The sequence below is a fragment of the Ambystoma mexicanum genome, chromosome 10 (genome assembly GCF_040938575.1).
Source record: "Ambystoma mexicanum isolate Mex_15411 chromosome 10, UKY_AmexF1_1, whole genome shotgun sequence".
Lineage (NCBI taxonomy): Eukaryota > Metazoa > Chordata > Amphibia > Caudata > Ambystomatidae > Ambystoma > Ambystoma mexicanum.
Genome location: NC_090932.1, coordinates 740901181 through 740929106, shown reverse-complemented (window position 1 = coordinate 740929106; position 27926 = coordinate 740901181). Strand labels below are relative to the sequence as shown.

The window sequence follows — 27926 nt, the reverse complement described above, 5'->3', positions numbered from 1 at the left end:
TGGTATCATTATTCACAGCTGAATTAATGGAAATTAGGCACTCTTACCTATTTTTCTAGGTTCCGGACTGTCCAATGTGGACCTCGGGAGCACTTGTCTTCCGTGTCGTGACTGGCAAAATCCTGCAGCGAGTCAAAAATTTCATAAATGAACTTGCGATGGCCGTGTCAGACAGCGTTTAAATAGCCCTCTTGTGGATACTTTCAGCTTTTCAGAAAAAATGTGTTTTAACCGATACGGCCTGCAGTTAGTTTGAAAACACAGCCGAAGTTCTTCCGGCGGCCATCTTAAGTTGGGCTTACACATCAGCCTCTTGTATGTAGCCCGCCCAAGTATTATGACCCTCGTTGGTTTAAATTCCTACGCTAGGGTGAGGAAGCCTCGGTATTTGAACTGGCTCACAATGTCGCCCTCTAGTGGTCATCCTTATCTTGCGTAATTTAATTACCTCATCCCATTCATTACCTTTGTCATTTTTGTCTCCCAACTCACTATTATTCAAAATTGAGATGGCGTTCATTAACGCTGTCGCATAGTCATCACTGTACACCAAAGTTCCATCGTCAGTCATTGTTAGAGGATAGAAAGGTCACAAAGTGATAGAACAAGGCAAACAGGACAGATCCCGGATTGGAAACCCACTCTTTTAAATAATTCCTGTGACAAATCTGCCACTATGGACATGTATATAATAAGAGGGAAACCCAAAAGCCATTATCTACGCATAGTGAATTTTGTACCTATTTTTGGGCACTCAGTTAGAGTATAATTCAATAGAAGGTAGATAGCTACACAACAGCATATCCAAATCCTGGACAAATTTAATTCAAAACACTTCCAGCTTATAAGCAAATAAATGAAAGACAATTGATCATAAATAAAACAAGCACTCATGGTGAAACATTTTGTAGAGCATAACCATGGCTTTGAGGATTTAAAATGGACCATTTTAATGGTTGTGAATGGTGATAATGATGCCACTAGGAACAAGAAATTGTTCTAGAAGGAACAAGAACGTATCTCCAGGAGTGACCAAAGAGGATTAAATGAGGCCATCGAGTGGCATAAGGTTAAATAATGCCCTATGAGAATAGGAGTAGCCACACAGAAATATCACTAGACAGATATCTGGGTCAGCTCTCAAGAATGAGAAAAAAGGAGTCCTAACCCCACTTTAGGGACTAGAGGGCTCCCTGGTAGGGTTAAAAAGATCTCTAGTATTTATGGGGCCGTAGAATTATAGCCCTCTATCTGACTGACCCCTCAGTTTTAGATTTAGAATTATTTGGATGTATCAGACAAACGGCATCCGTGTGGCTGACAGTATGTACCCCGAATGACCACTAGAGGGCGACATTGTGAGTCAGTTCCAATACCGAGGCTTCCTCGCCCTAGTGTAGGAATTGAAACCAACGAGGGCCATAATACTCGGGCAGGCTACAAACGAGAGGCTGATGTGTAAGCCTGACTTAAGATGGCCGCTGGAAGACCTTCAGCAGTGTTGTCAAACTAAACGCAGGGCGTATCGGTTAAAACCTGTTTTTTTTTTCTGAAAAGCTGAAAGTTTACATAAGAGGGCTATTTAAACGCTGTCCGACACGGCTATCGCAAGTTCATTTATTCAATTTTTGACTCGCCGCAGGATTTCGCCAGTCACGACACGGAAGACAAGTGCTCATGAGGTCGACATAGGACAGGCACGTAGAAAAATAGATAAGAGTACCTCATTTCCATTAATTCAGCTATGAATAACGATACCAGAGTTCTTCTGGAATGTTTTTGTTAAAAGCATAAAGTCATAATCTGACCTCCAGACCAAATAGATCTGTACAGGTTTTGCATGATGACTAAGGGCCTCCCTTTACCATTTGATTTTTAGACAACGGCTTAGATATCTACGAGTTGGATGGGAGGACGCTGGCTTCTACCCATCTAGGGCCCATACTAACCAGGAATTAGCACGTTTATCTTCTCATGAATTGGAATAAGGTAAGCGTTGTTGCCCAATATCGGAGGCAAGGATATAGACTGTAGAAGACGCCCCGATTAAGCATATTACCTGCTAATAACAGCATTTTCATTTCTCTATTGAACAGAGTACATGCCGGAGCGCTAGAGCCAGGGTCATCCGGCAATTACGTGTACCTAAGCTGTGAGTTACACCATCTTAATCATCACAAGAGGAACGGGAGGTAAGCAGAAGGGATTTTTCATTCCCCTTCCCCGCCACACCTCTCACAAGAGTCGTTTTAAGAAAAGAAAGAGACCAAATCTTTTAAATAAGAATAATTTAATTATGTAGTGGAAAGTTCACTATTGTACACAACAAGAGAGCAAGACACTAGATAGATACCGGTTTTTTGAGTCTAATATAATTAATATGTATTTTGCAGATCATTCCGTCCAATTGAGGACGAAGATCTAGACTGAAGGAATCCCCATGAGCCCAGTTTTCACGCATAGACCACTACCTCTCAGAGGCAAGGTAATGATTGTATTCTTGCCCCAGCCTCTTGCAGATGTTTTGCTGCAAGGAAACTAAGCAAAAGTTGGCTTAATCCTAATATTTGTCTTTATGTTTTTTTACCAACAGTGATCACATGTTATACGCGCTTCGAAGTGCGTTGTTGATAAGATCATTTTTTGATCTTACGTAAAGTTCAAGTGACCAAACTACCATCCTCCTGAAGAAAGTTCCTAATGAAAATCGAGAACGGAAACATGTTGAGTGTTAGACCTAGTAACTGTGTATACTTGATTGTAATCTCTGATCTTCTGTAGATATGACTTCAGTTTAATTGCTCCTTGTGAGAGCTGTTTCTGAAGTCCACTGATGATAACATCATCATCATTATATGTGTACCAGTGTTGAATTTATGTCTATATACTTGAGCTTCTTTGTGTCACAAGTACTTTATGTTTAAAGTTGTTTTTACATTATATGTTATAGTTTGTTTTATTTGTGATCAATTGTCTTTTATTTGTTTTCTAATAAACGGGAAGTGTTTTGAATGAGATTTGTCTGGTATTTGGATATGTTGTTGTGCAGCTATCTACCTTCTATTCAATTATAAGCTATTGTATTATGAGCTAAAGGATGTCTTGGGTGCGATAGTTGATAGACCAACTTCTAGTGAAGAATGAATTTCCCTGGTAATGCAGTTGGATGCTAGATTGTTGGAAAGAAGATTTGAGAGGAGAAGGAGTAACCCCAAGAATAGGACATGGGTAAGAAGTGAACAACCCAAGAGTGAACCAGTCTCTAGAGAGGTTAAGAGTTCTGGAAGGGAAGGCCAGTTTAGACCACCCATTACTAAGGAAGAAAAGGAGCAGAGGCTCAAGGAGAGTATCTTCTTATATTGTAGAGATGGAACTCACTTTGTGGGCAGGTGTCCCCGCGCTCCAAGACGTTACACAGCAGTATCCGGGCGAGGTTAGCTGGTGGCAAACACCATCCAGACATCAGTTCCTCACATAACGTTGAAATATCCTTACATTGGGACTGGAAGGTGAGGTGTGGTGGTCCGTGTGTAATTGATTCAGGAGTTAAGGGGAACTTCATGGATAAAGACTTAGCTACCAAATTAGGAGTTCTGGTATGGATAAGGAGATTCCAGAACAGGTTAGAGGTGTGGACAGTATGCAACTCTCGTCCAGCCCTAACATGCAAACTACTTGTCAGTTGGAAATGAAGATTGTGGAGGGGCATAGGGAAGAGATAGTGTTTAAGCTGATTGATGCCCCACAGTTACAAATAATCTTAGGTATGCCTTGGTTGACTCAGCATAACCCATTGATTGACTGGGACATGAGAACTGTAGAGTTTAGATCAGAATTTTGCAGGGTGCAGATGATTTTGAGTGGAATCGGCAAGGTGGTAAGGACATTTTGGGAGTGTGTTTCGCAGGTGGGATTTCTCAGCAACATGTGGTGGGAGCTATAGTGGGAATTCTGCCAGAATGTTATCAGGGCTTTGAGGATGTATTTAATGAACAAGAAGCAAGTGAACTTCCTCTGCATCGTCTATATGACTGTGAAATTGATTTGTAGGATGTGGCCCCAATACCTTGCAGTATAATTTATGCCTCGACTGAAAAGGAGAATGAGCACCCGAAAGAGCACCTGCAAGAGGATTTGGCCAAAGGGTTTATTTGTCATTCACAGTCCCCAGCTGCTTCACCCTTATTCTTTGTGCAGAAAAAAGATAAAATAGGGCCTTGAACAAGATCACAGTGAAGAATCGTAACCCTTTAACTTTGATTTCAGTAATGTTGGACAGGATTTAGGGAGCTAAAATATTGACAAAGCTTGATCTAAGAGGGGCATACCTTTGAATAAGGATTCAAGAGGGTGACAAGTGGAAAACAGCGTTTATGATACGATTTGGATTATTTGAGTACCAAGTAACCATTTGGTCTTTGCAATGTCCCTGCCGCATTTCAATTTTTTATCAACGAGTTGCTCTGGGAACATCTAGACATCTTTGTGGTCGTCTACATTGACGACATCTTAATATTTTCCAAGGAATTGACTCTGCATGAAGATCCTGCCCGAATGGTGTTAACTAAACTGCGAGAAAAACATTTGAATGCCAAGCTGGAGAAGAGCCAATTCCACACATCAAGAGTAGAATTATTAGGATCTGTTATCTCACCAAATGGGTTGGAGACAGATTTGAATAAAATCAAGGCAGTGAAGGAGTGGCCAATACCAACTTATGTAAAGGATATTAAAAAGTTTATTTGGATTTGCCAACTTTTATCGCCGGTTCATTCGCGGTTTTTCACTAGTAGTGGTCGCCTACCACCAGGCTGCTAAAGAAGGGGATGAAGTTTGTGTGGAGTGGAGAGGCAAAGAAAGCCTTTTGTTACCTCAAGGAGAAGTTCATCACAGGACCAATTTTACTTCACTCAGACGCAGAGCAGCCTGTTTTTGTGGATGTGGATGTTTCAGATATAGCCATGGGAGCTGTTTTGTCTCATTCATCGTGAGACAGGGCAACTTTATCCAGTAGCATTTTATTCCCAAAAATATTCTTCTGCAGAACAGAACTACACAATTTCTGATAGAGAACTTCTGGCATTTAAAGCTGCCTTTGGAGAGTGGAGCCATTACCTTCTGGGCGCCAGACATCGAGTGACTGTGTTGACTGATCATAGAAATGTAACATTCTTGGCCTCTTCTAAGACCTTATAGACAACTCCGATGGTCTCTATTCTTTGCAGAGCATAACTTTGTGATCACTTTTAAGCCTGGATGCCAGAATTGTAAGGCTGATGCATTGTCATGGTGTTATCCTGGAAGTTCCAAGAACAATATTCATGTTCTAACATCATTGTTCTCTGAGAATCATTTAGTTATTGGAGAAGTGCAGAAGACTAAAGATTTTGGTGAGCAGATTAGACGGAAAATGTCAGGAGAGCAGCTTCACCAATAGGAGAAGGCTGATCCTGTGCGAAAAATTAAGCAAGGTTTGCGATATTTGGATTCCAGATTGTCTCAACCGAGACCTGCAAATTATCACTCAACAAACTTAATTGTGAATAATGCAGGTAATCGTATAAAATGGTCGAAGGCTAAACTACACTGTTATAAGCAAGTTTTGAGTGATAGCCACGGGGGAGCCAATGTCTCTGACAGCCCTTGCTATATGCATGTAATGCAAATGTTTTCTTCTGGAGGTATGAAAGCTCTTGGTAGTTGCCCTAATCACCTTCACTGTTTTGATCTGGAGGTAAAAAACAAAAAGCGTGATTTAAGACGAAATATAAAGATGTTGTCTAGGCATCCCACAAATTTGGGTGATAATTATGATCAGATAAAACAGCTAAAGTATGCGTACAAAAGATGGCTTTTGGGTCGACGCGCCTTATATTTTCAGCGTGATGGCGAAGCCATGCTGAAACAGATCCTTGTCAAATCATCAGGAGGTATCTGGGCGCTTTTGAATTCTGCATGTTGCAAATATCAGTCATCTGCTCAGATTAATCCTGTTTTGGAGCGCGATTGGATAATTCACTTTGATAACATCTACCGCATCCCTTTTCCAGATCTGAGCCTTGATTCGAATGGTATTGTTGCCGATCATATCAGTAATTTTGATCTAGATGATGACATTCATTGTATAGCTAAATTAAGTACCTCTCGCGCCTCTGGCCCGGATGGGCTTCATAATGCATTCATCAAGCAGGATCCAGTTCTATGGGCAGAGATATTATATATCATATTTTTTCTGAAATTATGAGATCTGGGAAATTGCCTCAATCTTGGAAAACATCTGTGATTGTTCCGATTTTCAAGAAAGGGGACCGTGCCAATACAACATCTTATAGACCTATCGCCCTCCTGGATTGTCCGGGAAAGATCTTTGCGGGTTTGATTCGAAATGAATTTAATAATTGGCTTAATAAATCAAATCATTGTGACCCGTTTCAAACGGGTTTTATGCCAGGGCTGGGTACGGCGATCAATTTAACTGCTCTGAATGTGATTATTGCTCAGAGCAGACAAACTAAGCAACCTATATACATGGCTTTTGTTGATTTTAGAGCAGCGTTTGACCTGGTCCCTAGGGAACTCCTATTAAAAAAACTAACTGATTTGGCTTGCCCCTGGTACATTCTAAAATGGATTTTGGAATTTCATTCTAATACTTCTATCCAAATTCGCCTGAGTAATGATGGACATTTAACAGACCCGATTGAAACCACACGTGGTCTTAAACAAGGATGTTTGTTGGCCTCTGCTTTGTTTAATTTCTTCATTCTTGACATTGGCCTTGGCTTTCGTAACCTCATAGCAGATCCAATTAAATTAAAAGGGTCAGCAATTAATTGGCTTCTTTATGCAGATGATATGGTTATCATATCAAAAACTCCAATTGGATTGCGGAACATGCTGAATGCACTGGATGTGTATGCCATTAAGAATTGCATTAGCATTAAGCTAAAAAAAAAACAAGTATTGCAATTTGATTTAAAAAACAGACGAAAATGCAATCAGTGGAGATTGCAAAATACCAATTTGCAAGTAGTTCACTCCTATATCTATCTGGGAATATGTGTGAATAATTGCAAACTGGATAAGCCATGTGAAGATTATCTTCACCTGAAACAGAATATAGCTTTATCCCAAATGAGACTTATTCGAGCCAAATACTGCAAATTCCCCATTGAACCACTAATTGCATATTATAAACAGAAGTACATTCCAAGTATCCTGTATGGTTCTGAATCGAAAAAAATGTTGAAATTATACCTATTGGGTGAAATACGAAAATCAATACTGGAAGAAGTCTTTACTACTTCCATTGTCTGAATCCATGCCGGTAATTAGGCACGAGTTGGGTGTCATCTCAGTATTTGCAATTTATAAATGGAAGATATGTACATTGTATAGAAAATGTATTCTGAGAGAAAACAATAATGGCTTACTCTTGATTCTAGCCAATTATCACTAACATCTAACGAAACATTTGCAAGATCTTGGTGTGCGTTTGCAAGAAAAATTTTAAAACGCGCAGACATACCTGAATCTTTGTTGATACAAAACCCAAACAAAGATAAGATCAAATTATGGCAATTGGATTGGATAAAGACAAGAGCAGCATGTATGAATATAGAGAAATTTAATCGAAATCCGTTTGTACATAAAGTTTATGGTCAGGTTGAAAAATACTTACAGAAATCTCCCAATCCGAGTCATCGTCAGGATTTCATGAGGTTTAGACTAAACATATGGCCTAAAATCTCTGAAAATGATAATACATGTCGATTTTGTAATCAAATGCTTGAGACCTTGAAACATCTTATGGTAGAGTGTCAAATTTTGTTGCTGTTGCGAATTCTTTATTTTAAGCCTCTGTTTGAAGCTGATCAACGGTTATGTACTGAAGAACTATGGTCGAAAATGTTTAATGGGAATTTAAAGTCTATGAAATATGCAGTTGTGAATTATTTGAATCATTTAAAAATTAAGGTCCATGGCAATAATGTAGAAGTTGACAGTGATACTACGGTGATTCATATTGCTGGACTCAAATTTTTCTTTTAGATTAATTGAATGAATGTATATATGATTGAAATGGAGTTATTCTATGTATAATTCAACTTTTATGAGAATAATCTGTTTTCTATTCTTTTTCTACTTTTAATGCTTTTTTCTATAACTATGTTGAAAGGTCTGATTAATTTTCGTGACCAAAACAACAATAAAAAATAAAAATAAAAATTCCAGACTGTACTTGCCAACTGAAAATTTGCGGGAGGAGGCCTTGAAATCCTGTCATGATTCATCTTTGGCTGGGCACTCAGGTTACAGAAAGACCCTTGAACTGCTAAGGAGAGAATTTTGGTGGAAAAGTATGTGTGAAGATGTTTTGAATTATGTACGAACCTGTGAAGTTTGTGCACGGGACAAGTCTGAGAATCAAAAAACGGTCTGTAAGTTCCCCTGCCCATTCCTGCTCCACCCTTGGCATACGGTTTCCATGGATTACATAGGGGATCATCCCCAGACAAAGGTTGTACTACCATATTGGTTGTGGTAGATGTGGTAACTAAAACCAGGCTATTCATCCCAATTAAAGGAGCTGTCACCGCCCCTTCATCGGCATAAGCTTTCTTGCAGAATGTAGAGAAACTTCATGGGTGGCCTAGCCAAGGGAATTCAGACCGTGGAACTCAATTTGTCTCCAGGTTTTGGCAAGCATTCTACAAGGAATTGAAGATTGAGATCAATTTAACTACCAGCTATCATCTGCAAGCTAGCCGCCAGAGAGAGTGAACCAGGAGTTAGATAAATACCTGCGTTGTTATTTGGGTTCTGGTGAGAGTTGGCTGGAATTGTTAGGGCTAGCAGAGTTCTGTTATAATAACACAGCAAAAGATTCCACTTCCATGTCTCTGTTTTTGCCAATCAGGGGTTTCATCCAAGGTTTCTGAGAGGGGTTATTCTGGAAGAGATAGAAGTTCCCCATGTTGAAGGCAGGATCCAAACCATGGGGCAGCATCTTAAAAGGGCAGTACTTAGAAAAAGAGTAAGATTAATTACAACACGCTTACTGTCCTGTTTTTTCCATAAACTCCAATTAGCATAATTGCCATGTACAGACACATTTAACTCAACTTCACCTGCTCTCAACGGCCACAAATAAAGCACTTTTTGTATAGTATCTTTCGCTACCTGAAATGCTTTCTCTACTCCTCACCCCATTCAAAATCAAATTTCTCTCATTTCATTTTGTAAAGAGGTGCCAGAATCTGCTCCAAATGTTTTATATACTGTCCCAAAAATCCCAAAACAACCCAAACAACCCTATGAATTGTTGAGCTTGTTTCTTATTCACAGGTGTAGTGAACTCAAGAATCTTTTGTTTGGCATTCGGCACCATTTCACGATGCAAATTATGCCACTGAATTTCCAGAAAAATCACAGTCTCTGCTGGACCCTGAATTTTAGTTTCATTCATTTCCCATCCTTCTTTCCTCAGCCCTTCAATAATTACTTCTAGGTGCGTCCACACACTTTGCTCCTCCTTTACTTGTATCAGTATATCATCAATATAGTGCGAAATCTGTATATCAGGTTTGCACAGTATCTTATCCAAATGCTCTGCCACCAGCCAGTGGCAAATAGTCAGACTATGCACGTACTCCAAATGTTGAAACGTATACTGCCTGCCATTCCAAGAAACTGCTCTTGCCACTCTTCTGCTATCAGCACAGTGAAAAATGCATTTGCCAAATCTATCACCGCATGGCAAGTTCCCTCCCACACACAGAGTAACAGCATCTGGGACTGCGGATACTAGCGGAGGAGTGTACTTATTTAACTCACGCTATTCCACAGTCATTCTGTAACTTCCATCTGGCTTCTTAATTGGCCAAACCGGGTTGTTCCAAGCCGTAGTCACAGGAAGTAATACGCTTGCTTCAACATATCCCTTGATGGTATCTGAGATTTCCTTATGTCCCCCAGGAATGCGATATTGCTTTATTGACATACGTTTTGTTGCCAAAGGAACCTGCACTGGGGGCCTCTTTAATTTTCCCGCAATGATGGGAGGTCACATCAATGCACTCAACCCAAACTGATGACGTTTTACCTCCTAGACCTAAAGTCAATCCCTCCAGAATATCAAAGCCAATAATATATTCAGGTATGGGAACAATCAACACTTGATATTTATTCCTTTTAAAATTACCAATTTTCATATGAACTTTTGTTTGAACTGTGGGTGTGTTTTTCCGTCGCAGTGCAGTTATGGTAAAATGTCTACCATTAAATCTCAAAGGATTACCATGGATAAATGAGGCCTCTGCCCCGGTATCAATCAAAGCTCAAACCTCTTGCGTATTCCCCGATTGCCAAAATAGTTTCACATTCACATGAGGGCGTCTGTTTACCTTAATCCGGGCAGACCCTACCGCAGTTTGACCACAATCCTCTTCATATTTTGAATGCGTATATTTGGACTCTGTCTCCGACATCCCACTCACCACTTTTCACAAGTCAGCATAAGTCGGCTGATATGGTGAAGCCGTCCCCATAGACCCCTCATCCATCTCCTCTTCAGGTGGCGCAGAAGCGGACTTATCCTTAGCTCGCTTGTTCATATCATGTCTTTTCAACAATGTGTATCATTTTCTTCCTTCAAGCCCTCGCTTTTTATATAGCTGGTACTTTTCCCGAGTTTCAATCCCGTCAATGTCTTCTTCTGGCACTCCATCTTTAAGTAGCGCCAAGAACATGTCTTTTCTTGACACACAAGAATCTTTACAGTCAGATCTCTTTCCAGGAGTCTGTTTGTCACTACGCCCCTCTCTCGTTCTCTCACAGAGTCTCTTTTCCACTTTATCCCGTTCCCCCAGGTCTGCTAACTGTCTGATAGCATCAACCACTTCATCCGTTAATTTACCTGTCATCCCCACCAGCAAAGTCATAATTACATTTTTGTAGGCTGTTGGAGCCGTTCGAATTATTGTATTTCGGGCTGAAACCGATAATCCCACCAGCCCCATATGTTCTGGATCATCAATATGGATGGCTTCTTTAATAGCATACTCCCTAAGTCTTTGAATTGCCTCTTCCAGTGTGTACCACCTCTTCTCCTCGCTACGCCAGTCTGACCCAATCGGATTCTTGCGATTACACCCTTGAGCAGCTATCTGTAACAAAGACAGTATTGAATCTCCCCCCTGGCCATCAGGAGGTGGTCCTGCATGCAATACTTCCTGAATGTTAGTCTCATGGGACAATGGTAGAAACCTTGGAGAATCGGTCGAATCTACAAGAAGGCCTGCCTCACCTCCATCAAACAATCTGACCATCCATGATAAGAGACTCACCAGCCTTCTGTTTCAATTGATTGATGATTCCCCTAACCTCCTGTTGAGAATAATCCTCTAATGTGGTCAAATCCACAAGACCACACCAGGATTATTCTGATGTGGCCCAGCTTGTCTACATGTAACCGGTTTAATGGTCACCTCCTTCCTATCAAGCTCTGGTTTAGACAGTGTTTCCCTTTCTGAACCACTCTCTGAACTAGTGCTGTCAAATACCTCCCCGTCCCATTGGCTGTGATCCCAATCGACCCCTGCAGAGGTAATAATTGTTGTCACTTTGCGGGTGTTCACTCTCCCTCTTTTTCAATATTTGTATTAGGCAACTCTTACAGCAGCTCTCTCGTCTGTGCCTGATATTTATCTGCCTTAACATGATACAATGTCATCTGAAGTTGCTGCATTAGCGCAATCTGTTTCTCAGCAGCCATGTCTATTTCCAACCTCAAGACATTCGCCTGTAATTCTACATTCTGCTGATGCATCTTTCTGAACGCAAGTAACAAAATCCAACCTCTTCTGCCCAAAGCTGAGCACTCCTTTCCCTTCTCTACAAGTGCCTGTTGAAAGCCAGCCGCCACCTCGGCCGGAGTCGCCTCTCCTATACCCGTATCCCAGGTCTCACTCAAACCTGCGCCACATTCCCAGGCCTGTGCAAGTTTGTCATATGGACTCTTTGTCCACCCTGGAATCCTCACTTCGGAACAATTTTGCCTCCAGAACTTCCTTTTTTCCTAAATAATGAACTCATTATTTCAATGGATGTTTCACGTCCTTATCAGAATACCACAAACACAAAAACATAGGAAAATTGCCTTTCTGTGTCCAAGCTTCAGAATCGTATAGTATTTGGAATCAATTTCATCACAAATACCCTGCTCACAGCGCCACTCCTTAGAATTACTCACCCTATTACACGTACTAAATGTTCTTGGACTAGGAAAGACAATAATGTACACTTAGACCATTAGTTCGAAAATAAGTGGCTCTTTACAGGCCCCTTATTCACACTGTATAAACACACATCTAATTAGAGAATACATGCAACTAACTACACATGAATACATGAACAAGAACAAACATAACAAGTATACATCACTGTTAGGGCAGTTGTAGGACAAAGCTTTATCTCAGCCATTACAACACTACCCAGTCGCAAGGCAGGTAGGCAGAGAGATCACAAATCAACTAACGGAGTCTGGAGCAGAGCGTCCTCCCTTAAAGCGAGACTTCAACACCAATGGTTCCAAATCTCTGTCACCTCATTGGGACCTTCTCCTCTTCAGGGGACAAATCTCCGCTCCTCATAGTTTTCAGACTGGCCCCGGCCAAAGGAAAGACAGCAAGCATGAGAAGCAAGAGTGGAAAAATCCAGACAGTGGAAAAAGCCAGCTCGTCTTCCACGCCCTCGTCCCCAGCACCCCTTATCTATGCACCTGCACATCTCTGACTCTCCTCTCGGTTCGTCCTTGAGTGAACAATACACAAATTATTCTACACAGTAAACTCATCTACTTTGCGCACAAATATTGCAATTGCTGCAGAAATCATGTCTGCCTCCTAACTGAGCTTGCAGAAATGTAGACTTTCATGGTGGTTTGGGAGTGAATGTCCAAAATGACCGTGCACCGGCGCCATGTTATTTAGCTCATTTTTGCACACTCAGTTTGAAGATGACCGTATTTCAAAAATATTTCTCGTGTGTAAAGCAAAATAAATCTAAAACGCAAAAAACAACATGTAATGCATCTTTCAGGATAACTTGATAAATAAGGAGTAAGAAGTACCACAAATTTATGATCGCCTGTCAGATGACTTAATGATTTATAGGTGCGCGTTTTATCAATTGTTGTGTTGCAGACCAATCATGCATAAACAAATGAGGATAACTTTCACAGGATTAAGAGCAAGATCCTCTACTGAAAGATCAATTCTGTTAAGCAATGAAATACAAAAGCTAGAAAATTTACCAATGCTGGTAAATAGTCCAAGATCTCAAACTGAAGAATTTCAACCCTGTGTAACCACTTGGGAATACACTTAACTTGATAAACCTTTAAAAGGTATACTTGCCATATTTTGAGTCTACTCTGAGAAGCTGATTCAAAATTGCAGTGGTGCAAGACCTAACCCTGTCTTTTAACTGAGACATTTTTGGTTTAGCGGAAATAGGAATGCCCCAATAGATATAACTAGAAACCAGACCAATCACTTCGAGATCCACTCGCCAGGAACGTTGTTCAACTTTCCGTACAGTGCATAACATGTGTCTTGGTAGGGTTAACCTTCAAATGGTGGATTGAAGCAAATTCAGAAAAGGCTGAGATTTGCAACTCAACCAAGAACAGTCAATAAGTAGAAAATTGTTGGCGTAGGAAAGTCACATTGTTTTGATATTACTAATTTTCAGAGAAGCAAATGCAACAGGCAACCAGAACTCCTCAATGTCAGACATATAGAGGTTTAACAGGCAGGGATCTAAGACGCAACCCTGCCTGACTCCTCTATATGTGTCACTTTTGCCAGACAGGGTGCCCTCATGATCAAGCCTTATTGTAATGTTTGTGTTAATATATAGACCAATAATGAGGTGTAAAAGCCCTGCTGAAATTCCCCACCTGTTCAATTTAGACTATAGGTGGCCCCTATCAACCGCGTCAAATGCAGCAGTGAGTGTCATAGGCTTCCCCCCTTCTCACCTGTCTTTGTTGTTTGTTGGAGTTCTTCGATTGGGTCTTCTTTCGTAGAGTTCGGGTCTTGTATAACCCAGTGTGGATGTCCTCGGGTTCCAGCGTGCGTTCAGCGTTCTGAGTCCTGGGAACGTTCAGATGTCCGGGAAGTCCGAGGAAATCCAGGAAACAGCGAAGAGTGCACACGGAAGACGAATGCACAGAGATCTGGGATGCAAGGAGGACAAAAAGGAGGGGAATGAAGAAGGAGGAATTTAGGGGAACCGGGAACCAGGAATCAGAGGAAAAACACAAGCGAACTAAGGCAGCACACGTCTAGCCGCGGCAAGCGGTAGCGTTGAGACGTGCAGAGCTGTGGGGGGCGTGTCCGCTTTATAGAACGTAATGCATACGGCGCGGAAACTTGTAAACAGTATTCCGCGTTCAGGCGCCATGTTGAGAGTACTGCTGAGTGCAAGCCCCTATGGGTCAGGGACCAGGAAGTCCAGAAAGGACGCGTCCGATGGTTCATGACAGTGAGATCAATAGTGGCAAAATATATTGAGTTATACTTCCGGTGTTCTACTTGGCTAAGTATACTTTTCAACATGAAACTGTTTAGCAAGGTGCTGAGCTGTTTCTGGAACCCTGTTTGCGATTTGTTTATGCAACCAATACTGACCTTTCAATGCTCAAAATGGCCCAACAGCAAGGCCGCAAAGACCTTGCTGTCGGTGTCAAGAATAGCTATTGGGCGACAATTTGATGGATCAAGGCTTGATCCTTTTTTATAAATAGGCAAGAGATAGGCTGTTGACTAAGAGGTGGGAAATCGATTGGTCTGAGCAATATTTTCAAACTGAATAGAAGGAATATGGGCCCAAACTTCGGGATCCCCTTAAATAACAGGTATTAGGACCTGGGGCTCTCAGAGCGCTTATGTTCTCAATTACTTCCATTATTGGGAAATAATTAACGAATAGTTTGCAACTATTATTGGTCAAGTGCAACTCGTTATCTACAGTAGATGAACAATTAGCCGACAAAGCAAACAAAGATGCATAATTTGACACCCAGGATTTATAAGAGAGTGACTGTGATTTCCAAAGATCATTAATCAGCTTCCAAAAACACCTAGAATTTTTGTTACACAAGGCTACCAGCACAGACTCGGCATCCCGCTGGCTCCTAAGGGTACAGATTCTCCTCAGCCATCTTTTATAAGTCAAATTAGCTTTTTTCATTTTAATTTGTTTCATGCAGTATGACCAAATTAAAGAGTGATTAATAGATCTAACCAAAGCTCTCATTTCACTTTTTTTCCTAGTGACCTCAGGATTGAATGCATGCGCATATTGTTTGCGAGAGCCTCTCCGTATTTTACGACCTAATGGTAAATTTTGGAAATTAGATTGTCAATAAATCCACGAAAGTTATCAACAGAAAAAGTGTGAATTGCCAGTCAAGTTCCATTTGATTAAAAAGTAACACAATTGAACCATTAACACGAGTACCAGCAGGATTAATGGTAAATGCACCTTGGAATACATCTGGAGTAGGGCCAATCTTGCCACAGTATGTAAGTAACAGTTGGTGCATAAAAAAAATATATGATGAGAAACAGTTTTGGGAAGCTGGAGAACATGCAAGTTTGGGAGCTAGCGTGAGGATTCCGAAACTGTTCAAACTGAGTAAGGGCGTGACAGTATATTTTGAGCCAAGAAAGGTGGTGCAGAGTGGTTCACACTACATAATGTTGGATGAATGGTCAAAGATGAAAGAGACGAAGGGTGGCCAGATGTAGGGTCAGTAGGGGTAGAGGTATAATGGGTAGATCAGTCATTCAGGAAAAGGAAGAAAGAGAAGTGAGGATGGGGGAGACACATGTGGAATATCGTGGAGTCATTAGGAATCGATGCTGTACCAGGATTAGAGCTGCGCCCAGTAAATGGAAGGATTATGTGACACACTTGAGTATTTGCACACTGTACATTGGAAGGAGCAAACTAAGTTAATGCTACTAGTCACGTATAGTATGATGGTTAATGGTATCATTAAGCTAATTGGGTATAGTACTGTGGTTTGTTAGGAATGTTATGGTAGTGTCTTAGTGTGTAGCATGTAGGAATGTTATTTTGTTGCCTATATTCGAATTAAAATGTTTCATGTTATCAGATTTCATTGGGATGCTGAAAATGACACATGTAATATAGAACTTGGCAACCGCCAAGTTCCTGGGGACATACTATGGATTCTGGGAGGCTAAGGAGAGCCAGCTGGTGGAAAGGATGAGGGAGGATGTCAGTGCGGGGTTCAGTTATATTCTATTGAATATAACTGTGAATGCACAGTGGAATACATATATTCAAGTTATCTTACCCAGCAGGGGTAAGGTTGCCTTCATAAGGTAAGTGTTTTAAATGTGAACGTGGTTGAACTTGAACAATTTAAGCATGAGCTTGCACCAGATTTAATGTAAAAGTGAATGGTTTCTCCATACAAAATGTAAAGACGTGCTTCAAGTTTTGTTTTTCAATCTGCTCCATTAAATAGGATTCATGCTGTCTCTTTGAAGGTCTAGTGAAAAATGTGTTTTGCGTTGAAAGCAATCTTGCTGGAAAGTTACATGGCTGTTTCTTGAATAAACACAAATGCTTTCTCTTGTTTCCCCTCTACTTCTAATGGTGGCATGTTTTGAATGCAGTTAATAACAGCAGTTATTGACTGTATTCTGAACATTTTGATTGGCTGGGAGGGGGTTAATAATGACCTCCATGTGCTTGATACGTTTACGTTCACTATCATCAAAATGTGTTTTTCTCTACTTGTGTTATTGTATTTACATTAACGAATTTCTGTCATTATTCTCACCACAACATCAATAAATTAAGTTTACAAAAAAAGAAATTGGAAGGTAATGGTCCATGGTGGAGAATGGCCACATGCACAAGGAAAAGAGACACATTCCCAGATATGGAGGGCAGGGTATGAGGTGTAACTGAGGACACAGTTATGAAAAAGGGAAAACGAAAATGAGAGGGGAGGGATTGGCGCCCAGCTGGTTTTCCCTCGAAAAATTGAGAAGATTCGAAACTAGATTAATTACATATGAAAACTAAAATGACAAACGAATAAAAATATAATAGAACATTCATTAAATACTGAAGTATGATGCCGAAATTAATGAAAAAAGAATGATTCAACTCATGGAACCAGCCTTTTCAATCAATCAACCTGGCCTGCAAAGACGAGACATGTCTCTATGTCCTAGCAGCTCAAGTCAAGTGTGGTTCTTCCAGTCTCAATGAATGTGAGAAGCAAAGGGCAGCACCTCTCACCTCCAATTTCATTAATTTATTTATTTTTAAATTTGTTTATTGGCATTTAGGAATAACAGAAGTACAGTCAGATGTTCCTTTAAACAGCAATAACCAGCCTGCTTCACTTACAATCTTGCCTTCCGCCAATACATTTACAAATAACAAACTTAACCACCACACAACTTGTTCTCCATGTGTACAGAATTTGTCTTAGTTAGAGAAATTGTGTAATTGGTATTTCGGCAGGAGGACCAGCTAGAGATCAGTTACCTTTACCGGGTCAGGGCCCATATTCATACTTAGTGCAGGGACGCTAGGGGATCCGATGGGAGAAGGAAGTGACAAGTTCAAAGAAAAAGCATAACACATCAAAACATCAGAGGGACGTTCATGGAGGTTTATCGTCCTATGGGTGAAACATGTCCCATAGTAAAGGATTCCAGGATTCATATGCACCCCCTGGAGTTACGTCTCAGCTCTCCACTGACCTGCGCCACACCCTGGTCTCCAGTTCAGCCCAGATTATGAAGTCTTTATACCATCGGGAGTACTGTGGCCCCCCGGCTGACTTCCAGGACACAGCTATACAGCGTTTAGCAAGGATGCACACCATGTCCATAAACCTGATAACATGTTTGTGCTTACTTTTCCTTGGATAAGCTCCCAAAAAAACACTCCTTGGGGTTCCAGGTGTACCTTGTAACCCCCGCTCTCCTGCATGTTTGCTCAATTCGAGCCCAGAAGCCCTGTGTTTTCGTACAGCTCAAAAACATGATTCAAATCAGCACCCGCCCTTCCACCTTCGATTTCTTGGTACTATTAAACTTAGCCACTCTATTGGGTGTCATGTAAGTGCGGTACAAGACATTCAATTGGATCAGTTTGAACCAAGGGTTCCTGGACACTTCTTTGGGGTAACCAAGTATGCGTTCCCACTCCCTTTCCCCAATATCTTCCCCAAGGTCTAACTCCCAGTGTGATTTCAGCCTGGAGCTCTGCGGGTTGGACCTATCGGTCAATGTACCATCTTGATATCAGGTGCCAGCCATCCCCCAAAGAAAACATTAAAGCCAGCGGTGGGGTCACTTCCGGTTCCGCAGGCCACCCAGGCCATTTCCGTTTGGACACCCACATTACTCTCAGATATCGTAAAAATTGCCCACTTGGCAACCCAGTTTGATCAGAAATGGCATCCACGTTTTTATATTTGCCATCCTCGAACATGTCCCCCCAAGTGGAGACACCCCAGCCCTCCCACATTCAGGCCACCACCAGCTCATCTTTATTCCTACATGCATCTGCCACAATCGGGACATCCAGCGAGTAGGGAGGGTTAATCCTTAGTAGTTTCAGCGTCCAACACCACACCATCCTGCACAGGGTGACCAGCAAGGGCGATGAGCCATGGCAGCCCTGAGGTAGCTACACAATTCCCTAAGGTGGGCCGGGGCCACCAGCTGATGAAGCAGTGGGGTCTTGGATGTAACCCCATCCAATAGCCACTTTATAGCGAAACTAAGTTGCGCTTCCAAGTAGTACGGTCCTAGGTCTAGAAGTTGCACACCCCCTTCCCTTTAAGGCAGATACAGTATTGTGAGGGCAATCCTGTGACGAGCGGCACCCCATAAAAATCCCCTGATCAGTGATTCCAGCAAGCGAAAGAAGGAGGCAGGGATATAGTGTATGTTGAGAAAGAAATACTAAAAGCTAGGCAGGACGATCATTTTCATGATCGCTACCCTGACCAGCAGTGACAGTGGGAGCTTGGACCAGAACATCGACTTCTTCAGACCTTTCACCACCAGAACTGTATTCCGATTGTGCATATCCATCGGCTTGTGCATAATTTGTACCCACAGGTATTTAAAGGAGCTCGAATTCCATGGAAGTCCCAATTCCGGCAGTACATTGCCCTCAACCCCTCTGAGCCTTGCCAGCAGGAATACGCAGGACTTCTCCCTTCTTAAAGAGATCCCTGAGAATTTAGCGAAGTTATGCAATACCCCCATAATTAGTGGTAGATTGACCTCCGGTTCCCCAACATACAAGAGGATGTCATCAGCATAGAGTGATACCAAATGCGCAATGCCCATCACCCGAATACCTACTTCCAGGAATTATTGGTGCAGCTAAACCGCTGCTGGTTCCAATGCCAAAACATGCAGCATGGGTGATAGTGGACACCCTTGGCGCGTTCCTCTTTGTATGTCCCAGCTTGCCGACACCTGCCTCCCAGACTGGACTCTTGCAGTCAGAGACACATAGAGAATCTTCACCCAACACCTGAACTGCTCACCAAACCCAAATTCTTGCAGTACAGAAAACAGCCATTCCCAATATAGCAAATCAAGCAACTTAATCGCGTCTAGTGACACCACTGCGCTATGCTCAGTGGACTCGTTGGTCTGTGCTATAATATGTTGCATTCAACGCAAATTTAGTGCTGTGCTTCGTCCAGGGATAAAGTCTGTCTGGTCACTGTGTATCAAGCCCGCAATCACCTTACGTAACCGCCCTGCCAGTATCGTGGTTCAGATTTACATGTCGTAATTTAGATTGGCTAAGGGTTGATAGGATTCACATCTCTAAGTGGGCTTTCCTGGCTTGGGGATTGGGACTACCAGAAATTCTCGCATGCTTGCCGGCAGCACGCCCTTACTGTAGGCTTCTTCAAACACTTTAAGGAGCATGCAGGTCACTGTCACATTGTTTGGTTTATAGAATTCGGGGAGAAATCCATCGCTAGCAGGGGTTTTGCTAGTGGCAAGGGAGATTATTGCAGCACTTATTTCCTCCATCTTTATGGGCTGGTCTAATGACTCCTGCCGCGTTGCCTCAAGTTTGGGAAGCACAATATAAGACAAGGCCTCCATTACATCTTCCAGCGGGATTTGCGCCTCATGACTGTATAATTTAGAATAATATTCAGCAAAGATGTTATTAATACCAAGCTCTTTTCTGCATAGATTCTCGTCCTCATCCCCAAATTCAGTGGTCAAATGCCTAAGGTGTTCCCTCTTACAGAGCCATGACAAAAGCATACCCAGTCTATCCCCCTCTGCATGCGCCCTTGTAGTCCTAGTCCTAGTCATGTAATCAAATTTAGATAGCCTTTCCCACGCCTCTGGGCAGCGGTACATAGCCTCGGACAACCCCAATTAATTTGGGTGTTGACCCAGGTTCTGGGCCCCCTTATCTCGGATTTCATCTTTTAGCTTATCTAGTTCTGTCCTCGATGTAATGCGGATACCCCCGCACTAGCTATAACATCACCCCTTACCACCACCTTCAGTCCCACACCGTACTCCACTCCTTGACACTACCCATGTTTCACTCCAGGAGGTCTACCAGTGTCTTCTGCAGTTTGTCCCTAAAGATTTGATCCGACAATGCATCTGTCGGCATGCACCACATTGGAATGAGGGGTCTGGGGCCCCTCAAGTTCCATGTTACCATTAGGGGGGAGTGGTCCGATATTGTTCTACCCAGATATAGCGCATCTCCCATGTCAGCCATCTGTCTTCGCCCCAAAAATACATAGTCAATTCTAGGGCATGGGGTGGAGAGTAAAAAGAGTATCGCCTCTCAATAGGGATAGTCCACCCCCAGCAGTAGACGCCCAAGGTTCGGTAGATGACCAGGGGGCAAGGTATATCACAAGTGGGAAGCAGCTCTCTTCTTTCTCGCTCTTACCGCGCTCCTCCTCCTCTGGGAGTCGTCTCCAGCTCCAGCGATGCTCACCCACAGCACAGCAGTGTCACAGTGCCTTCCGGTTTCCTCACATACCATCAGCAGCACCAACATGGGGCAGGGGCTTCCGCTGCGTGCTCTGTTGTGCAGAGATGGCCTCAATCAAACCCTCAGTAACTCTGGCGTGTTAGTCAGCCAGCACATGTGCGCCCAGATTAGGGGAAATATCAGTCCCTCCAGCTGAGGGACTGCAGTGTACAATGTCAGTGCAGGGCCTGCAACAGCGCTTCTGGCCGCTCCAGAGACGAGGCAGAGCTATGCATGCTCCCTGGCTGGCCATCCTCAGGCTTCGCGCTCCAATGGGCTTGCCACTTACAGCACCTCGCAACCAACAAGTACCAGCATCTGAGCCCCCTCCACTTCTGACTCAAGCTGACCCACTTCCAAGGGCAGGCTCTTCTTACTTTCGGAGCTTCAGCTCCGCCAGCCGCCACGTCCTGCAAGGGTCTGTTGTCTCCCGCCCGCCAGCACTACGGGCAGGGCATCCCCGCGATTTCAGGCTCCACACACGTCAGCGACCAGCGTATGTTCTCGGGGGCCCAACCTACCAGTAACCTGGCGGCCACGGTCAACGAGGGTACCAGGAGCTTTCACTGCATTACACACAACTCCACTCCTCCTTCTTATCAGCCCAGCTCCAACCGCCATCTTTCCCTCAGGGTCAGATTTTCGAGCCGCTGCTCCTCAGATAAACTGCACCGATTTAAACCAGAATAACCCTCCTCAGCAGGGCGCCGACTTCCCCCACCAGCTGATGTTCTCGCAATCTGGTAGTTATTTTTTTTTTTGACAACTTTATTTAAAGATTTATCAAAAGAAATACATATCATTCCAAAACAACTATTATGATAACAAGAAAACGACAAATAAAACGAAAAAAGCATTATACAAGTTGATACAAATAGTACAGAATAAATAAGAAAAACCTATCAATTATCTCTACAACAAACCTAATTTGAAATAACTAGCAAAAAATCAGAGGAAAACAAGAAAAAAAAAACACAAACACACAACCACACAACACAAGACAAACACAATAAAAAGAACACAATAGTAAATTAACCTCTCTGAAACAAAAACCATCGCCCATCAGCACTTAATTCACGCATAGAGTTCATTAAAAGCCTCCCACTGTTCCTTATAAAATTCTTCTTTATGTAAAGCATAATACTTAATCCTCTCAAATCTTGACAGCAACTGCACCTGCGATAACCATTCATCAATACTTGGTTTCTTTCTCGTCTTCCAGAGGCGTAAAATTTGGTAGTTTTAACTACCACCGGTGAAACGTAGGATCATTGAGGATCTCAGCGGGAGCTCTGTCGGTTTACAGCCTCACACCATGGGCTCAGGCCACGCCCCCACCTCCATTTTCATTAAAATGGTTGGTTCTTGCACTTTCTGGAATTATCTGATTTACCAAAGCTATCTAAAGGTGATTAAATTCACAAAGTGCTATATTAGTGTAACAATATGACACTTAGCAACTGAGGGATCATTTTTATGTCTGTGTTTTTTAAAAGGTTTTCAAACGTTTAGTGTTAAACAAGACTACAGTTCCTATAATTCATGGGTTTCTGAATGAATGCACCTTACCAGAAAAATAATTACCTTATAATACATTCTAACCTGCAATATCTGTAAAAGTCTGGAAATAATAGTATTATTATAGGGTAGTTGTGAATCACAACTGACATGTAATAAGAAAATGACATCACAACTGCTTTAATCAGTTATTTGCACCCGGCGAAGGGCGCTCAGCCAATCAGGTGTCTGGAAGCGCGGGTGAAAACACATAGTGTACTGTCATCATTTTCCAGCCACCATAGGCTCTTCCCAGCTGGCACAATTTTGATTTTTGGGAGGAAACAGGGAGCCTCTACCCATTGCCTCCCCACTCCCCCCTCTGAGACATCCAGCACTCTTTGCGCACCCCACGCTCCCCACTTACCATCTGGACAGGAGCTTTGTGCTCCGGTCCCAGCACTCTCTCCCATCCTCAGCGCCCAGCATGGACATAGGAAAGGGACTCAGCCCCTTTTCTATTTACTATGGCGGGGGCCATCTTGTTTTTTTGTTTTCCTGGGAGATTGGGCTCGCAATATGCACAGAGCTTGGTTCTCCCATGAAGAAAAAAAAGAAAAAAAAACAATTTGCACCGCATATAGATCCCCTGGGTGTGAGTAGCAATCAACCTCTTGACGGGGGTGTACATGGCCAGTAACGGCCATGAGCCCCATTTGAGGCACTCGCTTTGCTCGAGCCTGCCTAAGTTCAGGCTATTACCAGCCATTTACACCCCTTGATGCGGGGGATAGCCATATTATGATTCAGTTGTGATGTCAAAATGCCTGCTGCTTTAGCCAGCAGAGAAAATTCCAGCTGCCACTGCAGTACCTAATATAAGCTGTGATAAGTTCTTCAAATTCCTTGCTAGTAGAATAGTTTTTTGTGCCACATTACAGTTGGATAATTTACAAGGATCTGTTAATTGTAGAATGTTTCATTTGTGCACTGTTGGAGTCCAACACATGTTAGCAGCAATTTGGACGTTATTACTTATTTTTAACACAAAATATTTTCAATACATTTTATTAAACTGCTTGAACTATTTTTCTGCAACACATTAGGAGCTGCATTTCTGCTTTTTAATTCCAAACAGATTCTAAATTGATTACATGGATCAGCAAACGTAAGATCTCTTGCAATATATTAAGCAAGAGATGAGGTATCAAAGGGAATGGCAGTGGCCATGCATTATAAGGAATGAAATATCCTCTACGATAGATAAAAAGGTTATAACGAATGGTAGGGGGTACTATATCGCATATATAATCACTAGCTGTCTGGTGTGAGACAGGCAAGGTATCAAGAGATAACACAGACAACACATGTAACAGTTTTGAAAACCTTTATTAAAATTTCAGGATGGGTCTAACGCCTAACTTGCCCTATAGCTATGGTGGGGATTGCCCTAGCTGAAAAACCAAGAAAAGTCTAAGTCTGTAAGTTCAACTCAAAAGTCTGTCTGTGTCAACACCTATGCTTGCCCTCACGTCTAATATAGAAAACGTAGTGTTGGGATGTTGTAACTTAAATAGTGTTCAACATTAAGTATCTAGCCCCCTTCACAAGTTCAGGTTACAGTTCCAACTACAAAGTTCAAAAAAGTGCTAAGGGTCCCATTCCCCAAACGTAAGCACTGTTTCACCCAAAACAACTATGTTCCAAGGTAGCTCAGGGGTTCCCTTCACCAAGCTTCAAGCATTGATTCTCAAAACAACAATGTTCCAAAGGAGCTCAGGGGTTCCCTTCCCCAAGCTTCAAAGCACCATGTTCAATTAGATTCTCACTGTTCACTGGAAGCAAAGCTCAGTGTTCCCTTCCCAAGCTTTAAGCACTTGCTCTCAATGTTCAACAAAATTCACAGTGTTCAATGCTTGCGTATTTCAAAGTTGCTTTTAAACTTCTCCTTGTTGGGGCGTTCTGGTCTAGACGCAGTTAACAGGCTGCACGGCTGTGAGAAACCTGAAGGTATCTCACCCGCTAGTCCCCGGAGATCTGTCATCCAGGTGGCCAGGACACCGCCATCGCTATTGGATCCAGTTCCTGAGGGTGGACAAGTGGGGAGGAACACCTGGATGAGAGGTCTTTGGGGGGGAGGGGTGGGACACTGATGGGCAAGTCTCGGTACCCCCTTCCTTGTAACACATTTTCCCCATCCTACCCTGTAGGATATTTAGAAGCTCTACCCCTCCCCCCCACTTTCCAACACAAATACTTTTGCACACTGTGAAAGACAACAGACTAACACCAGAGCCGTTTACCTGCCATGTCCCAGCACAAGGGTCAGGCAGAGTCAGGCAATTGACAATACCTACACACACCTGACGGACCTTTCCCTTCCCCACTGGGATAAAAAGAGGAGCATGAGCTGGTGAGTCCGAGGGAGGACCAATAGTAAACAGAACTGTATTGCTAGAAGGTTGCGAACGGCAACATGATATGAATTGAAAAGAACTTATGAACAAACGATGTTTGTGTTACAGAACGCTTGCGAAATCCCAGGGAGACCAGCTGCAGAGTGGTCCGGCGCCACATGGGCGCTCATTCGTAAGACTCTGGCTGGTCCCCTTTTGAAGAAACTACAAAAACCAGAAGGCCCTGGGAGAGCCTGATGCAAAGTGTCAAAGTGGTCATAAAAGGGTCAAATAAAACCCCTTTTGGAAGATCGAAAGTCTTTGACACATTGTAAAGAAGGATCGTAGCCCGGTTGAGGGGGATCCAGGGGTAAAGAAACCCTGTGCGCATTGTGTCGACAAGTGTGAACCCGGCTGAGGGATGTCCACAGTGAATGGTTGCTTAAAAAGACATTGAGACTTTTGAATGTTGCAAGTTTGTTATATCTTGAATAAAAGGCCGTAGTGAACCTGATCGAGGGAGGCCAACATTACAAAAGGATCATAGCCCAGTTGAGGAGGATCCACGTGTGAAGGAAAATCACCCAACTGGAAGATTACTGAAAGGTACTTTTGTTTTGTTATTTGTTTTACACATCAGGCCCTCGGAGGCAAGAGACTTATGTATGAAAGAGATTTGACCACAGAAGGCCCTGATATCACTGAAAAGAACTGTAACCTTGTGCTGGAGAAGCCCAGAGGGGTGCTGTGCTCAGGAGTCCTGCCTTGTCCCATGCTAAAAACGTGGGGAAGGAAACCCCAGTCATATCATCTTGACTTAACAGTTTGTGAACACGTCTTTCTTTTCTGGTGAACATTATCCCACACTATTTTGTAACTTAGCTGTACATATTGGCAATTGTTTCTTTAAGTATAGACCCTTTATATTTAACAAGACGCCACTAGGAATGCCTTATTATTATTATTTGATGGTCGTAGCTTGCTCCCATCTTAGATTTAGGTTTAGATTAGGTGTTTTTCTCACCCATTTATACAGTTTAACAAACACCCTTGAAATGTGATCACTTACGTCTGTCTTTACTGTTACCACAATGAGTTCCCTACACGGCCCACCCCTTACAGGTCATGCAATCAGTTTCCCTCACCCAACTTTCTACCACTTGACGAATTACAGGGTTTCACCAGTTCTTAGATTCAGGATTTGCCTTTCTGGATACTTCTTTGGTTCTCCTTTCTATAATGTTCAAGCTTAACTTTCAGTTACAGCTTTCTTTTGACTGATCAGCATTTTACTCACAGTTCACTGGCTCCCAACGGGTTGCTCGTTCTTTGCTTTTACTCTCTCATTTATACTATTCTTTGTTGTGATACTTTTACAATGTCCTTCGTTAGTCAGAGACTTTTGAACACATATTGCTTAATCCTGACCACTCTGACACAATGTTTCTGCAAAATCCAATTCAAGTATTACATTTGCCTTAATTTGTTTTTTTTATTCACTCAGAGGTTTTTGAAAACGTGCTGACTGCACGCGAGCACTCTGTTACAATGTAATTCCTGTCGTATGCGCACCAGGTTTCCTTGCATTCTCTTGAAACTCACCGGCTGCAACATACTTTTCTTCGGTTTCCTCAGTAAGATACTTTCTGGGATTTGAGGTCAGGGTCTCACCGCCTGCCCCTCAGTCACATCTAGATGGTTAATGCCATTCAGCGGAACAACCAGTTCTTGGCCACAGCAAAGGTACTGGTACCTTCCACGTTACCCTTCTCCTGCCTTCTCCACCTCCTTGGAGACACGGCTCCCTCACCAGGCAATGACAGCTTCTCTCACTGTCGTCCTTCATTATCTCGGCGTCCCATTCTCCTCAGGCTTCCCGTGGGCTGTGATGGCTCTCCTTCTGCACTCTCTTCGCACAGGTTACTCGCTGTCTCCTTTCTCGCTCCCCTTGCTGTTTGTGGACTCCAACTTTTATGCACCTGTGAGTCTCTAACAAGCTACAGGTGTGAAGTCCCAGGCTCAATTGCCGGACCACAATTAGTCCAATTATCAGGACATGCCTGACCTTCAGCTCTATAGCCTTCAGAATCACTCTTCTTTGTCTCAGTACTACAGTGGTGTTTCCTATAGAAAGTCTGTACTGTGCTTCAGGGCATCTTCTTCGCAGTACTTTGGGTAACTTCAGGGGGGACACTAGGATCGGAATGACAATATCCTACAAAGCCTGAGGGAGGGTTGGATACATTAATGTCAGGAAAGGGGGAATACTGTGTTTTGCCTTCAGGTACCCTTTCTCCAATCCCCAAGGACCCTCCACCCAGGTGGTCCTACTTCGCTAGTCCATCCTCTTAGTTGGGATCCAAAAGCTATTGCCCTTCCCTGGCCACCTGAACAGAAGATCCCTGGGGAGTAGATATGAAAGTACCTTCAGGTTTCTCAGTGGTAGCACAGTGTAATATACACATTTAAGAATCACTTAAATTATCAGCCAACTGACTAATGTAGAAGTGACAATTTGGAAAGACAATGTGGCTGAAAATAAAGGGATGTTTGACCTTGTTAAAAGATATGGAAATTTACCAATATCTGACACTCGTATGTGTTGATAAAATGTGTTTTAATTAATTTAAACAACTGACTCAAGTAACAGTGAACTTTGAGATCATCAAACATGTGTTGCACACTTTCTTTTGGCATTTTTATCAAAAATACCAAACACACACTCTGGAATTGAGTGTTGAATGTTTTTATTTTGCAGGTTGAGAGAAAGACAGATGGCAAAATACTATGCATCGATGGCAGCAACAGCAGCAGAGACGGGCAGCATTTCAGAATGTGAGTGTCATCCTACAACGCTTAAGCTAAAACGATATATTCATTGGATGATTATAATTCTTTTTTCAGTTGGGATTTTGCTTTGAA

The 27926-nt window shown here is 42.6% G+C and overlaps 1 protein-coding gene across 2 annotated transcripts in view; it reads left to right on the top strand.

Moving 5' to 3' along the window:
• Window positions 1-27926, top strand: part of ERICH6 (glutamate rich 6) — a 701982-nt gene that overhangs the window by 328807 nt on the left and 345249 nt on the right. For both annotated transcript variants that reach the window (XM_069618380.1, XM_069618381.1), the window contains exon 8: window positions 27763-27839. In XM_069618380.1, the coding sequence (XP_069474481.1) occupies window positions 27763-27839 (77 nt within the window). The remainder of the gene's footprint in view (window positions 1-27762; window positions 27840-27926) is intronic.